Here is a 16,167-nt window from a genome sequence, read left to right as displayed (position 1 = left end):
TAGAATAGTGCTCTTAAATCCCTCAGGTAAGCTCTATCACTAAGATAAACTTATCTAAAATATACTTGATTTACAGCAATCATATGATTCACAACAGAAATGGAATCTCTAAGTATCTTTCTCTCCTTGTAGAATCTTTCTTACCCTCTCCAGCTTCTTTTAAAAGCTTGTGAAGCTCATCCACTGCTCGAGTTAGCTCACTGCTTTTTGCTTCAGAGTCATCAGCAGCACTCTGAAATAATGTTTAATCAGAAGCTGTTAAAGAGCATCAACAACAACAGTAAAAACAAGACCAGGAACACTAAAATTTATGATACTGCATTTACCTTATACAAGTTAGAGAGCTTGATGTGGGCATTCAGCTCATTGTGGAATTTTTCTTCCATACTAGTCTGCTGTTCCTTGGCCTAGAAAGTAAACAAAATCATAATAATCATAATATCTCACCACTGGTATAGATTTAAGAGTTTTTTCAAATGGTCAAGGTTAGGTGTGGTTGTCTTTTAAAAGAGAAAAGATCGGGAGGGAGACAGAGAGAGCAAGAAAATGCTATTTTTACCAAATAACAAGATTACCTAAAATTAAATTATAATCATGTTCCAAAACAGATTAAAATAATAATCAAGCCTTCAGTAAAATTATCTTATTATTTTTTGGTTCTCCAGGAAAACTATTAAACAATTTCATAATACTGTAATTAACATGTATTCTCTATTTTTGACATAGCATCTGCTGTCTGTTCCTGATCTTAGAAATTACAAGCTGATACATATTTTTGAAGAATTAAGGCTACAAATGTCAAACATTATATATAAGAGGGCTGGACTTAATGATAATAGTAGCTACCATTTATATAGCACTTTAAGGTTTGTAAAGTGTTTTACAAATATGATCTTACTTTATCCTCACAATGAACCTGGCAGTAGGTGCTCTTCTTATTTTTATTTTACAGATGAGGAAACTAAGGCAGATAGAGGTCAAGTGACTTACCCAGGGTCATACAACTACTGACTGTCTGAGGTCAAATTTGAACTCAGGTCTTTCTCACTGTAGGTCTAGTGCCCATAAGCTATTAATACTTAGCTGCCTCAAATGGCTCTTATGAGTCTCTTCTCGGGGCAGGTAGGTAGAGCAGTGGCCCTGGATTCAGAAGGACCTGAGTTCAAATCTGGCTTCAGACACATAACAGTAGCTGTGTGACCCTGGGCAAGTCACTTAACCCCATTGCCTAGGCCCCCCCCCAAAGTCTCTTCCAACTCTAAACTTATGAACCTAAGAATGCTTTCACATCCTCAAAGTAGTAGCTGAATTTAACACACCTCTTTCAATTTGGTCAGAAGCTCTTCCACATGTTTTTGTAGATGTTCATTTGATGTTTTCAAGCCATTCACCTGTTCCTCCATCCTGGAAACCTACATGAACAAAATTTGTAAAGGGAAGGAAGTGTCACAAACTTTAAATTATCACAATTTCATGATTATACTGTCTAATAAAAACTCAAGTGTCCTCTTTTACACACACCTTTGCAAAAAATGTACTAGTACAACATGGAGTCCCTTTCTTTTTTTAAAATGAAATCCCAAGTAACAATATTAAAAAATCAGTTGTAGGGAAGTTTTAAAGAAATCTTTAACTGGTTTCTGATTTAATGAACAGAATGTTAATAATATCCTCAGTTTTTGATGCTTATCCTACTAGAATATTGTTTTGCTTCAAGACTGAACAAATATCTCGTAAAATTTGACACATAATTCTAAATATGAAAAGATTTGACCACACATCCATAAAGATAGTATTTTTATTCCACTAACTTACCTCTTCTTTTTTGTTTTCAAGATTACATTTAAGTTCCAGGATTTCATTTCCTTTTTCTCTACCAACAGCCAGGAGTTCATCAGTTTTGGTTTTTAGTTCTGTATTCAGCCATGTGTTTTGACTATGTAGTAATTCCTTTTCTTGTTCCAATCGTTTCTCTCGATACTATGGAAATCACATGAAATAGTTTTACAGAGGGCAAAAAAAGTTTTATAAGGGATATAAACTAGAGTTGGGATACAACTAAAGAATACCAGCTATATTTACATTTGCTTAAAGTCATAGGTGCTTTTTGCAGGGTATAATTTGAATAAAATTTTGCTTCACAGAAAATCAACTGCAGAAGACTTGCATATAATGGGCATTAAGGAACACTTTAAAATGTCACACAATCAGATTATAATTACAAAGTCTTTCTTATAGACTTTATCTTTTAAAGTCCTATACACCCTGGTTCAAACCAATCTTTCCAACCTCATTACACATTTCTTCTCTTCCTACATTTCACAATCCATTCAAATAGGCCTCTCTGATTCCTCAAAAGTGTAATCCCATTTCTCATTTCCATGCCTTTTCTATAGCCATATCTCATGTCTGGAATGCACCTTCTCATTGCCTCTGCCTCACAGATTGCTTCTCTTCCTTTCCTTACTCCCTCAATTACTAGTACCCTGTACCACAACATATCTATTGTTCACATTTACTCTGCATGGGCTTATTTATGTACTTATTTCCACAAATAGAATATAAGTCCCTTGAAGGTAGGAAGTGTTTCATCCTTTGTATTTTTATTGTCAACATATAACGCAGTGTGTGACATAAAACAGCTGCCTAATAATGGTTTGATTGATTAACTGACTTGATTTTACTCATTTCAGTGTTATAGGAAATACACCCATGGCATCCTGGATAGCTACTGCTTCCAGTATTGACATGCAGAGATCTAGGAGGTAAAACCTCAGTTTTCATTATGTGTAAGCACAGTCCTAGAGTTTCAAAAACAAACAAAACTGTACCTCATCAGAGTTTTCACTATATTTATATTGTTTTCAATTACATCAGAGAGACAAAGAAATGATTCTGGTTTTAGAGCCCTCATAAAGGAGACACACTCTGCCACATTACCCAGAGGAAGGAGAAACAAAAGTTATACATAGATAAACTTAAGGGAATTACATTTCTAAACTAGGCTGGTGAGATTTACACTTTAAGGCTACCTCTGGAGAGTTCACAATGGACCATGAGAGAGGAAATTTTTATATGTCAGAAGATAACTAGAAAGTTAGAGCTTGGTTGTGGATTTGTCAATATACAAAGAGAGAATTCAGGGAGGTGTCATAAATTCCATTTACCCCCACTTGGTTGCTTATCTTAAATTAAAAAAAAAAAGGAAAACATCTAAATTAAATTTAACAGATGATGACTAACGTCCTAGCCAGCTATGTAACATTCCCAGTAAAAGTGGCAGCTCTGGACCTCTAACATTAAAGAGTAGAGAGACTATAACCTCTTATGACAACAGTAATAAAGAAGTACAACTGATTGTATTTGAGATTTATTTTTCAAAAGTTTTTACCATTAATCATAATTTGTATATGCTAAGTACCTTAACAGAAACATCAGATGCTTGAAGTTCATCTAGTTTTAACTGTAGCTCTCCTTTTGATGTATTGCTTTCCTTAAGTTTTTCATTCAGGCGTTTAACATCCTCTAGAAAAGCCAGAACAGGATATGAAAGTTATTAAAAGTACTGCAGAGTATAAATTACTATGTCTTTCTTACTCATAACTGTATGTCCCTTAACACTTAAAACTGTAGCTTTCACATAATGTACTAAATGTACAACAAAATCTAAATGCAGTAAATAAAAAATATACCACTTAGCTTTCTAAAACAGGCACCTAGCTCTTTAATTCAATTATTCCATGCTTAATTGTTCTATAAATCTGACCTTCATCTGTAATACAGTCATTCACTAATATTTAGGAATACAACAGGATATCAACAACAACAAAGAAAAAGAAAAAAGAGAAAAATTCAAATACATATATTTTTCAAATATATATATATTTTTGCTTTTCGGTGAGGCATCCGGGGTTAAGTGACTTGCCCAGGGTCACATAGCTAGTAAGTGTCAAGTGTCTGAGGCTGGATTTGAACTCAGGTCCTCCTAACTCCAAGGCCACAGCTCCATCCATTGTGCCACCTAGCTGCTCCTCAAACGTATTTTTTTTTTAAGGCAACTGGGGTTAAGTGACTTGCCCAGGGTCACACAGCTAGTAAGTGACAAGTGTTTGGTCTGAGGATGGATTTGAACTCAGGTCCTCTTGACTTCAGGGCCAGCGCTCTATCCACTGCACCACCTAACTGCCCCCCTCAAATGTATTCTTTACCATTGTTTGCAGCTCTTTCACACACCCTTACAAAATTCGGACGACAGGCTACTCAGCAGCTCGTTTAGGAAAATCATGCTCTGGGCTCCAGTCAGCACTAGATCTACTTTGCTTCATAACTTCTTTCATTTTAAAAGTAATTATTTTTAAAATGACCCCACTGAATACATAAAGCAATAAGGATTAACATCTTTCAAAGAGTATATAAGCAACCCTCCCATTATAAGACTAGAAATAATACATTATTGGGGGACAGCTAGGTGGCGCAGTGGATCGAGCACTGGCCCTGAATTCAGGAGTACCTGAGTTCAAATCCAGCCTCAGACACATAACACTTACTAGCTGTGTGACCCTGGGCAAGTCACTTAACCCCATTGCCTAGCCCACCCCCCCACAAGAAATAATAATACATTATTTACATCTTTATTACATAGTCTAAAATATTAAATGAAAAAAATTGAAAGTAGAGTGTAACTTCAGATTTCCTCTTTAAATCTTATAAAGTAACTTATTTCAGTTACGTAATAAAAAGCAAAATTTTGGAACATATTCTTCATACCAGTTAAATATTCAAGTTCTTGTGAACGTCTCTCACTGGTTCTGACCAAATCTCTTTTCTCAGCTTCCAATTCTTCCTTTGATCTTGTAAGCTGGCTCTGTTAATTAAAATAAGATTATGAAGGAAAAGCAATGTAACATAAGTAAATTAATTACGTAAGTAAAATTATTGTACTTATCAATCCATAGGAACTAGGCATATGAAATTTTCAGATAAATTCTAGACACACATCTTAATTTTGTCTGGTTTAAATCAGCTACACCTTAACTATAGGTGTCTTTTTTTTCAACATAATTCACTTTTTCGTACTGCTTATTTTAAGGAAGAATTCTGAATGTTAAACAAATCTAGGGAAATTATGCTCTGGGCTCCAGTCAGCACTAGATCTATTTTACTTCACCACTTCTCTCATTTTAAAAGTAATTATTTTTAAAATGAGCCCATTGAATATATAAAGTAATAAGGATTAAAATCTTTCAAAGGGTATATAAGCAAACCTCCCATTATGAGATAAAGCAACTTATGTGTGCAAATTTTCATGAGTACTCCTGTAAGAAGAAGAGATAATATCTCAAATGTTTTGTTTTTGTATTTTGGTCAAAAGCAAACAAAAACAAACAAAAAATGTGATTAAAAATTAAATGTTATGGCCATATTCTAAAATTTTATTTTTATTTTTGGAGTGTGACGACCTTTCATCATTACGGTGGCCAAGAAATCCATTATTATAATTGAGGGTTCTTTTCAACTATATTCAATGGAAATATTTTTATTCGCTTCCCTAATCTTCTGAAAACCTTGTCTCCTAAGAAATAATCTGATGTCAATACAAACTTTATTTTGTTATACATTACCTGTCTTGGCCAAGAAGCAACTGATACAAAGGAGCAAAAAAAAGTGCACAATAAAAACAACCATACTTACATAGTTACTAACTTGGAATGTGAACTACAAATAATTGGCAAAACTTTATGCATATGAACAATGATTATTTTACCTGAATAGCAATATGTCGATCTTGGGCAGTTTCCAGTTCTTTGTTTTTCTCAGTCACCGACTTCAGTTGTTGATCTGAATATAAAGATTATTAAAAATTAAAGATTTATCCAATCACTTAAGTACAGAAATAGAATCACAGAACTTTAGATCTGAAAGCAACCTTAGAGAACATGGAATCTGTTTCATTTTACAGCTGAGGAAACTGAAGCCCCAACAGACTATGACTTGACCAAAGATATAAAAAATTGGTTCAATAGTTTCTAATTTTTCAAATATTATCATCTCTTACTTAATCAAAATATATTATTTGATTTGGACCAGACCTGTGATTTCACTGGCAAAATAAAATTACAATGAAGAATGCCTAATACCAATGATGACAGGCTCTATAACTTATAGAGTCTTAAGAAAGTTCTCTGGGCTACTGGGAGGTTTAGTCACATGCCCAATTAGTGTAAGAGGCAGCACTTGAACTCAGATAATTATCCTAACTCCAGCACCAATCTTCTAACTACACTGCGCTGACTCAACAAAATGTACACCACACACAAAAGTGTTTGTAATTGCTATATTTGCAAACAAATTAAGAACACTTGGTCATATAGTGACTGTAAAAACTTTTAAAATTAAGAAAACAGATACAGAAAAAAAGACTGAGAATTAGTTCTGAATTCATGGATTATTATTTGACAGGACTGTAATCAAACCTGCAGAACAGGCATAAAGTCACCTAAGCAGTGATAAAATTATATAATGAATGAGATTTGCCCAAAAATAAATGTTAGAAAGGACCTTAGAGGCTGTTTGGGGAGGGTAGATAATATTAAGACACTCACAAAGAGAATGAATGAATGAAAAAAAAAAGCATTTACTAGGTGCCAATTACCAGGCAAAGTACTAGAGACACAAATATAAAACCAAAACAGTCCCTGGTCTTCAAAGAACCTTACATTCTAATGAGAGAAATTACACATGTATCAGAGTAAAGCAAAATAAAATTTCTTAGTCACCGAATAATGAGTACAACAAAAGAGAAGGTGACCAATGTGCCCTTTTCCAGAGGCAATGGAAGTGTTCATTTGGTTAAACAGGGCAGGGAAGCGGGTTTTTGTGTATTGGCAGGGAGAAAGAGGATAAAGAAATATGATTCCAAGGAGGTGGTTGGAGTTAATCCCTGGAGTTCTAGTTTGCACAGTGGGACAAAAATTATATTGTGTTTGCTAGGATCATATGAGACAATAATATTTAGAATATGTAAAAATAAAACATGGTATAAATGTAAGCTATTATTTTTATTACTTGAGGCATAAAACCCACAGGGTATGTAGCAACAATCTTATCCATTCTTACTTTATAATACTAAGGAGAATACATACTAAGTATGGAAAATAAAGAATGTTTTAATATACTTTGCCATTTTTCTTATCGTTACCCTTCAGGCATATCTCCTACACAGTTCTAGTGTCCTAGTAGTCCTCCTCCAGCGTTGAAGAGATAACACAGAAGCAAATAAACTGAATCTGACAACACTTTATTGGAAACTCTTTTCTCCAATGTTTGGGAAGATTAATGAGAATACTTCCAATGCTCCTATTTCATAAGTTTGCTGCTGTTTTGCTGTTACTGGCCTCTGAAGTGGCAGATATGTCCCTATAATATTTAATATTTACTGATTTTGTTTTAAAGTTTTTTCTTGTGTTCCTCCTGTTTATTTAATAGTAATAGCTAGTACTTCTATGGCTCTTTAAGCTTTTCAAGTGCTTTACATAGTATCTCATCTGACCCTCACAAAAACTCTTGAGATTGATGTTATTATAATATTTCCCAACAGATGAGGCAACAGAAGCTGAAATAGTTTGGGTGATTTGCCCAGGGTCACATAGCTAGTGTCTGAGGAAAGATTTAAACTGAACTATTCCCCTCTCCAGATCCAGAACTCTATCCACTATACAACCAGCTGCCTATAGAGTCTTAGATGTATTACTTAGGATTATCTACTTGTGCCTGACAAGTAGTGTTCTTAACTCCCTTCTTACTTGTAGTTAAAAACAAGAAGAAAATGTTTTTCACTATGCTAAAGCAAAACTAAGAATATCGTTAAGAAGAATCAGCATTTACTTAAGATTTTAAGGGACGATGAGACCACTTCTAACATCAACAACAAGATTTAAAATAGTTACAGTTCAAATCAGCAGAGGAAGGATATCTTTGAACTCCTGGGAGGAGGGAGGATAACTTCCACTTCATTTAGTCATAGACTAAATAGACTTCTGCTGTGGAAGAGACCTCTGAAGTTATTTAATCCAATCAACAGTTGAGCAGGAATCACCTCTACAACATCCCTGAGGTTATACTGAGAAGAAAAGGAAAATCCCCACTCCAGATATTCCTCCACACAGCTGTTAATGATTTCCCTAAAGCAAGGATCTGATCATGTCACCTCCCCCTTTCCTCTCAACCATTCAAAAAATTCCAGAAGCTCCCCATGACCTCTATGATCTGACAGATTTAAATCTCTTTACAGCTTGGTCCTTTCCTACCTTACCAATCTTCTTACATACTACTATCCTCCAGATACTTTTTAGTCCAATGTTACTGGCCTACTTGCTGTTCATCATACACAAAAGGCTCTCTATGCCTGGAATACTTTTTGGGATTCCTGGTTTTCTTCAAAGCTCATCTGAGGCACCATCTTCTATGTGAAGCTTTTTCTGATTCATCTCCCACAACCTCAACTTTTAGTACATACCCTCCCCAAATTACCCTGTATTCATTTTGTGTATATTCAGTATAAACTTAGATGTATACATGTTGTCTCTTCTATCACAGTGTAAGCTCCCTGAGTTTCACTTTTGTCTTTGTATCTCTAATACCTACTACAACAGTGGCACATAATAAGATCTAAATGATTGCTTATGGACTGACATTTTTTAATATGACTTAAAAATACTTCCTGGGATGATGATGGTTGATAGAAAGAAGGTAGAACTACTTGATTCCTATTTTGTTTATGTTTTTTCTGTCAAGGTGAAACATCTTTGGTCTGAAAATAATAGAACACCAATGGTTAACAAGACATTTACATAACAAGATACATGAAGAGATGATAAGAACATCTAACTATCCTTACTTACAGAGTTCAAATCACCAGGCCTGAACGAAGTACATTCAAAAAAAGTTGCCAGAACCAAACGGTTTCTAAGTCATTTTTGTTGATCTTTGAAAAATTACAGAAAAAGGAAGAAATGCCATCAGGAATGTTGATGGATAAATGAGTTTCCTGGTTTTCAAAAGGGGAGAAAATAGATTCTTCAAACTACAGACCTAAAAATTTAATTTTGATAATTGATAAACTTTCAGAAAGTATTAGGGATGGTTTGGTACCATATTCTAGGGAGAGAAGGCAGGATGGATTGCTCAGGAATAAGTCATGCCACATTAACCTCAAATCCTCTTTTGATAGAATTATTAGACTAGCAAATAAGGAAACTGCCAAACACACAGTATCTGGATTTCAAAAAGAGACTTGACCAAGTCTTTCAGAGTATCCGTGTGTACAAAATGGAGAAATGTAAGTTGAATGATGACAGAACTAGATGAATTTAAAACTGGTCCCCAAAACTAGTGATTAATGGATCAAAGTCACGTTGGAGCGAAATCTCCTACGGAGTGCCACAGCATTCTGTCCTTGACCCCATTCTGGTGAATATGTTTTATGAATGACTTAGATGAAGGCATAACATAGTATGTTAGGTTTACAGAACCAGGGGCCAAAAAAAATATCATTCAACAAAGTAGAAAGATGAGCTGCATCTAAGATTTAATTTAGTAAGGATAAATAACTAGGCTCAGAGGATTACTTTGAGCAACCAATGTTCACTGTCATGCCTCTGTGCCTTTGCTGCCTGACTCCCTAAAGCCAGAATGCCCTTCTTTCCTCCTCTTCTTTATCCGACACTAGAGACATTCTTTAAAGGCTACCTCAAATGCCACTTCCCAAATAAAGTGTTCCCTGATCCCCCAAGTTTCTAACAACCTTCTCTCTACATAGGGCTTTTGTTTATCTCTTTAATGCATCAACCTTGTAACATTGCATATTTCATCAATCTGTGTTGGTGCTACTCTACAGGATTATAAGTTTCTCAAACACAGGGGCTAAGATAAGTTTTTTCTCTGTTTGCTGAATATGTGCTTACTGTGTATGTTGCTATAATTCCAATGTTTTTAGTCTTAAAATCATAAAAGAGATCTTGGAGATCATCTAGTTCAATCTTTATCCAAAATGTGAATCCCAACTAGAACTGCAACAACTGGTTATTTAGTCTCTACCTTAAAACTTCCAATGATGCGAAATCTACAGCCTCCAGAGGCAAACTATTTCATTTGTGGACAGCTCTCTTTCTTGTGTAATCGATTAAGAAGTCAGATTTCTATCATTTCTATCAAAACAATGAGTTTTCCAATTATAAGAGTAAATGGCAAGAATGAAGCTGATAATTCTTTCATGCATTTAAACTGTTAACATGACAAAAAAGAATTATGAATTAGTAAAGCTATACATGGCAAAATTAGTAGTTTTTCATTAAGGAACACAACGCAAAGAAGTAAATGGCTTTTCTGTGATAATAAGATTTAAAATTTATACATTACTTCTCACCTTCACCATAATTTCACATAGATGACCACTTATGGTCTTTTGTCATTTGATCTATCACTATCTGACACACAGTGCAGTCCAAAACAGTACATTTTATAACTCAGCCTTTTCTATCTTTATTTTGTTTTTGTTGTTTTTCCCCTTCAAAGATAAACAAAATAGGCTGTAAATCAAATAGAAGAGACAAACTAGATCAAAAGCTGAATGACTGTAATACATACATAATTCAAAAACTTTCATGCATTTTCTCAGGAGCGTTAGAAGACTTCCACATACCTCCAAATACTACTACACATAAATTTATGTTACTTAAAAAACACTTACTAAGTTTTTCCAGCTCTTGACGCAAAGTTTGGCATTCTCGGCTTTCATTTACAAGTCTCTCCTGACTCTGGGACAGCCGCTTCTCTACCTCAAAGTATTGTTGTTCTGAGGGAAAAAAACTGCAATGTCACAATTTGTTTACATTTTGTTCATGTAAATGTAAAAATGTAAAATATTTTAATAGTAAACTTTAATTTCCTGAGGCTTTAAGTAAACGTGAATAAAATCAGAGAGCTGGTAGCAGTTAGTTGAGCTCCTTCACTTGAGAGATGAAGAAATGAGGTCCAAACAATTTAAAAGACTTACCTGATGTTACACAACTAGCTAGTGTCAGAGCCAGGAACTGAAAACTCAAGTCAAACTTCTAGTCCAATATTCTTTCAACTACTCCCAGATAATTTACATTTTAAGTCTTTTAAAGGGTTCTTTCAATGATTTTAAAGTGTACTATGGCAGTAGATCAAATTCTAGAAGAAATGAATCCTTGAGAGCCACATACTGACTTAGAAAACCACAGACTAACATTAGCACTGATGCCTTATCTTGGTGTGGAGTTGATTCTGGATACCTGAGAGCTATGCCAATGGAGACTGGCACACAGTACGCCCTTAAATACTTATTGGATATAAATACTTACAGAATAAAAAAATCTTCAAAGACAGGCTTGAAAGCATATTATGTCACCTGAGGACCAAGTTAGCAGCTGGCACAGAGTAGGTACTCTGCACAAAATAGGTACTTAAACAATACTGAATTGATTCATTAATGAGGAATTGACCAACTTTAAGGGGATCAAAGGCTTCTTGCAGAGATGGTGTTCAACCTGCTTCATTTCACACTGTTGATCACCCTTCTCCTCCTGGACACTCTTTCCTCTGGGTTTTTGTGACACTGTTCTCTTCTAGTTCTCCTCTTTAACTGCCTGACTTCTCCCTTTCTATTGTCTTCTCTGGTTTGTTTCATTTCCCCTAAATATGGGTATCCCTTAAGGTTCTTCTCTTGTCTCCCTTTATGTCCTCTTCAGCACTCATGGGTTTAATTACTGTATCTATGTAAGTGACTTCCAGATCTACAAATCTACCCTCAGTATCTCCCCTGAACTTCAGTTCAGGATCACCAAATACCTAATGCAAGTTCAAATTAGATGTCCCCCACAGACATCTCAAACTCAGTACTTCCCTTCAATTCAAACTCTTCCATGTTCCAATATTCCATAATCTGTTGAAGACACGGCCATTTTTCCACTCCTCCCACATTTATAACCTTGGTACCATCCAATCAGCTGTGAAATCTTGCCATTTCTATCTCCACATTTTTCACATCTGATCCCTTCTCTCAGCTACCTTACTTCAGGTCCTCTTCATCTCTTTCCTAGATTTTTTTTTTAACAGCCTCCTCATTGGTCTCCAATGCCTGAAGTCTCTCTCCACTGCTGCCAAAACGACATTCCTCAAGTACAGTTCTAACAGCACTCCCGTATGTCATAAACTCCAGTGCTCCTTGACTGCTCCAGAATAAATATAACCTCCTGCTTAGCTTTTGAAACTTTTTATAATCTAGGCCCAACTTATCTTTCCAAGTTCAATGGATTTTACTCCCACCCCTCACACTTTGACATTCAGCCAAAGTGGCCTTAGTCACAACACTGTATCTCCTGTCTCTCTGCCTGTGCACTGGCGACAATCCTTTGCCTAGAATATACTCTCTGCTTCTTTCTTAAAGAATCCCTTTCCTCTCCCCAGACACAATTCGAGTATCACTTTCTATACGAAGCCTTTCTTGATTCCTCCAGCTGCTAGTACCGTTCTTTCCTAAACTACTTTGTATTTATTCTCTCTATATTTTTCCCATGCGTCCTTACATGTTTTAAAGCTTCAACTGCTTAAAACTGCACTAAGATTTTTGTCCTATGTGTCTCTCCTAAATTGGAACGTAAGCTCCAGTCGTTTCATTCTTTGTATTTGTATTCTTAATGTTTGGATTGTTTACCTCAATACGGTAGGAGAGAAGACTGAATGTGGAGTCAAAGGCCTTGTATTCAAATCTTAGCTTTGCTACGTTATATTTGTATGGCAGAGGGCCAGGCCTCGGGTTTTCACATCTGTAAAATGCACAGGTTGGCCGGGACGATCCTTAAGGTTTTACTGATATTAAGTGTAAACGGCTAGGGATACCACCTCCAAGAGGTCCAGGTTGGGAGGGGGCAGATCCTTGAACCACGCTGGATGCTGAGCGTGGATACGCGCGTCAGGGCCCCGAGTGGAGAAGGCCTTTTCCTGACGCTAAGTCCGGCAGCTCCCACGCAAAGCTCGGGGAGGGGAGGAGAAGGGGCGGGAAGCGCTTTTCGAGCGGGGTCACTCGAAGAGGGTAGTTCGGGAGGCCCACTTACCGCTTTCCACCTTGAACTTCTCGTGCCGCCCCTTCAAGCAGTCGATCTCGCTCTGCTGGTCCGCCAGGAATTTCTCCAATTTGGCCTGGACGGGCTTAGGCAGTTTGGTCAGCTCCTGCCTCTCAAGAACCTGCTGCAGCACCGCCGCCATGTTGCCAATGTCTAGATCTTCAAGAAGGGGAGCTGGGAGAGGGCCGAGGCCAAGGACAAGGAGGCGGAGGCGGAGACCGGGGCCGTGGCCCGAGCCTGCGCCGGAACCTCCCGCGCTACGCTCCCGCGCGCGCCCGACTCCCTGAGGCTAGCTCGGCGGGACCCTGGGAAGCCAAGGGACGGGCTGGAGAGGAAACCTCGACTCTCACCCCGCCCCGGGGGATGCGCGCGCACGCCCTACCCCCCCTTTTTTCGCGTGGCTGGCGCTCAGACGGACTCCCTCGAGCACCCTGGGAAACCGAGTCTAGAGGCAGCTCGATTCCTGGATGCGCGCGCACCCTTCTTGTCGCCTCCCCCCCACCCCGCCTCCTTCACAGCATGCGCGCAGAACGGCGGGAAATGTAGTAATCCTCCCTCCCGTTTCTCTTCCTCATTCGTCACGCCAACTACTCCTCCACGCTCCACCTCCAGCACAGTCCTGGAACCCAATCCCCTTCTCCCCCCCTGCCCTCCTGTGCGAGAAAACTGTCTGCGAGGCGGGGCGGGGGTGGGCGGGGCGGTGCTACTTACTAGTCAACCCGCGTCCCGCCCCAAGGAGCCGAGAGCCCTTTTCACTGAGGTTTCGGGACGTCATGGGTCGTCGTCTTCGGGTGCTCTTGGTCAGAGAGCCGCTAAAGGGCATCAGTTCCGGAGGGCCGGAGCGGGGCGGGGCGGACTGGTGCCGCTACCGCCACACTCTCTATGGCCGTCCGGAAGGGGGCGGGGGAACAGGGGTCGCCTCCCAATAGTAGTGGGGAAGACTGGGGTAAAGGGCGGGGCTTCGTTTTCCTACGTCGGTTAGAAGGCACAGTCATATACGTCATCAGGTTGCGCCAGCTTCTCTCCTCTCCCCGTGCTCGGAAAGGCGGCTAGAGGCCTGAGGCGGGAGTGAGGTGTCTTCCGTCTGTACACGCGACGCTGAGCGGCTGGGACGGAAGCTGGGGCTGCCGAGGCAGTAGCTGCAGCCCCTATCGCCACCCCCGGGGCCTGTGGGCGCGCCCATCTCCCCCACAGGTGAGTCAGCCCGTGGTGGGGCTGAGGCGGGAATCTGGGCCCTAGAGAGAAGAGGAGGCTGCCCGGAGTTGGGCTGTCAGCCCTGGGAATAGGAGGCCGGAACAGAAGGGCGAGAGCCTTTCATCTGGTGGGGGGGGGGGGCGGCCGAGAAGGCGGGAAAAGGACCGTCGCGAATGTGGTTCCATCTCCTATTTTATGCAGATAAAGAAACTGAGGCCCTGGGGGTGGGAGGGGCAGTGGTTGGGCCACGTTTGACCCACAGCTTGTTAATAGTGGAGTCTGGCACTGGGACCCTTGAGGACGAGCTCTGTGGCTTCTTGATTTTCATTACGAGGAGGAAAGAGTGGTTTGGATGGTACTTCGGTTGTGACACATTAGTCTTTGGAGCTAGGAGGAACTTTGAAGAATATTCAGTCCCACTCCATTATACAAAATAATGTTGACCAGTGAAATGAATATTAACTTGGAAGATTTAGTCACTTGCCCAAGGTCATGTTATTGTTTGAAGTGTTTTGGGTTGTTCTGGGGGCACTTGCTGTTCAGTTCAGTATATATTCAGCACCTACCCTCTGAAGTACTGTATTAGCTTTTGGGTAAATTTTAGTTAGATGATAATGGTACTTGACTTCAGGAAACTTATAGTTTAGGAGGAGAAGACCCATACACAAAAAAACCCCGTAATACAGATTCTTAAAGCATAAAACTATACCAAGATTTTTGGGTCACTTTTTTTGTATCCCATTGCCCTTGCACTTGGCTGTCTGTCTCACTTCTGGAATGCTCTACTTCTTCACCTCTTTCTCTTGGATTCCCTGGCCTCCTTCAAGAGTTGGTTCAAATACCAATTGCATGAGGTTTTTCCTAGAAATCTTCTGTCTTACCCTCGAACTCCCCTCCACCTTTCTTCTAACATTACCATGCATCGTCTGTGTACCTCGTATGGGTCACCTACTTTCCTTGTGATCTTTTGCTTTGGAATTGTGAACTCCTTGAGGTCAGGAATACTGTTTTTGCCTTTCTTTGTGTCCTCAGAACTTATCCCAGTGCCTGGTACAAATGTAGTAAATGCTTAATCAATATTTATTGACTGGCTGAAATACATCAGTAGAGATGCCTAACAAAGTGTTATATGAAGGGAAAGGTCATTTCTGACTTGGGACATGAGGTAATAATACTCACCAGTTTAACCTATGTATGTTTTTTTTTGTACATTCTTGTTTACATGTTGTCTCTCTAAATAGATTGTGAAATCCTTCGGGCAGGCACTGTCTTTTGCTTTTCTTTGTGTCCCCTTCACTTAGCACAGCACCTGGCACATAATAAGACCTTAATAAATGCTTGTTGACTTGTTGGCATAATGAATGAATGGTGACATTTGAATTGAGTTTTAAAGAATATGTAGGAATTCTACAGGAACTGGAGGAGAAAAAATACTCAAGGAATAAACAACCTGAGCAAAGGTAAGCAAGCAAAAAAAATAGGGGGTACCTTCCTCCCCTCCTCTGTGATCCAGTTACACTTATTTCCTTGCTGATCTTTGCATACAGGTCAATCTATCTCTGACCTTGACATTTTCATTGATTGTTCTCCATGCTTGGAATTTTTTCTGTCATCTGTCTCCTGGCTCCTTCAAGGCCCACCTAAAATCCCACCTTCTATAAGAATTTGTACCTAGTGCCTTACTTCTCCTGATTATCTCCAATTTATCCTTTTCTATGTTTTTTTGTACAGTTGTTTGCATGTTGTCTCCCTGGTTAGACTGTCAGTTCCTTGAGGAGGACTATTTTTTGCATATCCTTGTATGCTCAGCACTTAGCACTTAGCTTTA

At 38.8% G+C, this 16,167-nt stretch overlaps 2 protein-coding genes and 1 long non-coding RNA gene across 8 annotated transcripts in view; 1 reads left to right on the top strand and 2 right to left on the bottom strand.

Annotated features, from left to right (window-relative positions):
- Nucleotides 1-13,397, bottom strand: part of TPR (translocated promoter region, nuclear basket protein) — a 68,858-nt gene extending 55,461 nt beyond the window's left edge. For all 3 annotated transcript variants that reach the window (XM_020984407.2, XM_020984409.2, XM_020984408.2), the window contains exons 1-9: nt 13,137-13,397; nt 10,748-10,852; nt 5,765-5,838; nt 4,768-4,864; nt 3,422-3,525; nt 1,816-1,980; nt 1,320-1,412; nt 327-407; nt 145-232 (exon numbers count right to left, since the gene is read on the bottom strand). In XM_020984407.2, the coding sequence (XP_020840066.1) occupies nt 145-232; nt 327-407; nt 1,320-1,412; nt 1,816-1,980; nt 3,422-3,525; nt 4,768-4,864; nt 5,765-5,838; nt 10,748-10,852; nt 13,137-13,287 (958 nt within the window). In that variant the 5' untranslated portion in view covers nt 13,288-13,397. The remainder of the gene's footprint in view (nt 1-144; nt 233-326; nt 408-1,319; nt 1,413-1,815; nt 1,981-3,421; nt 3,526-4,767; nt 4,865-5,764; nt 5,839-10,747; nt 10,853-13,136) is intronic.
- On the bottom strand, nt 13,299-14,095 carry LOC144457822 (uncharacterized). The gene is made up of 2 exons (XR_013487351.1): nt 13,857-14,095; nt 13,299-13,450 (listed from the first exon to the last, which is right to left on the bottom strand). It is a non-coding gene; the product is annotated as an uncharacterized LOC144457822 (long non-coding RNA).
- An 80-nt stretch (nt 14,096-14,175) lies between these two features.
- ODR4 (odr-4 GPCR localization factor homolog) overlaps nt 14,176-16,167 on the top strand; it is a 48,278-nt gene continuing 46,286 nt past the window's right edge. Inside the window, exons 1-2 of one of the 4 annotated variants that reach the window (XM_078156449.1) lie at nt 14,177-14,339; nt 15,581-15,799. The gene's annotated coding sequence lies outside the window, so the exon portion shown is untranslated. Of the gene's footprint in view, nt 14,340-15,580; nt 15,800-16,167 lie in introns of all 4 variants that reach the window. The other 3 variants (XM_078156451.1, XM_020984414.2, XM_020984416.2) reach the window with 3 other exon arrangements.

The sequence above is a fragment of the Phascolarctos cinereus genome, unplaced genomic scaffold, assembly GCF_003287225.1.
Source record: "Phascolarctos cinereus isolate Bilbo 61053 unplaced genomic scaffold, phaCin_HiC Scaffold_5;HRSCAF=322, whole genome shotgun sequence".
NCBI lineage: Eukaryota > Metazoa > Chordata > Mammalia > Diprotodontia > Phascolarctidae > Phascolarctos > Phascolarctos cinereus.
Note: the sequence above shows the minus strand (reverse complement) of the source record. Positions and strands in the feature narration are given on the sequence as shown.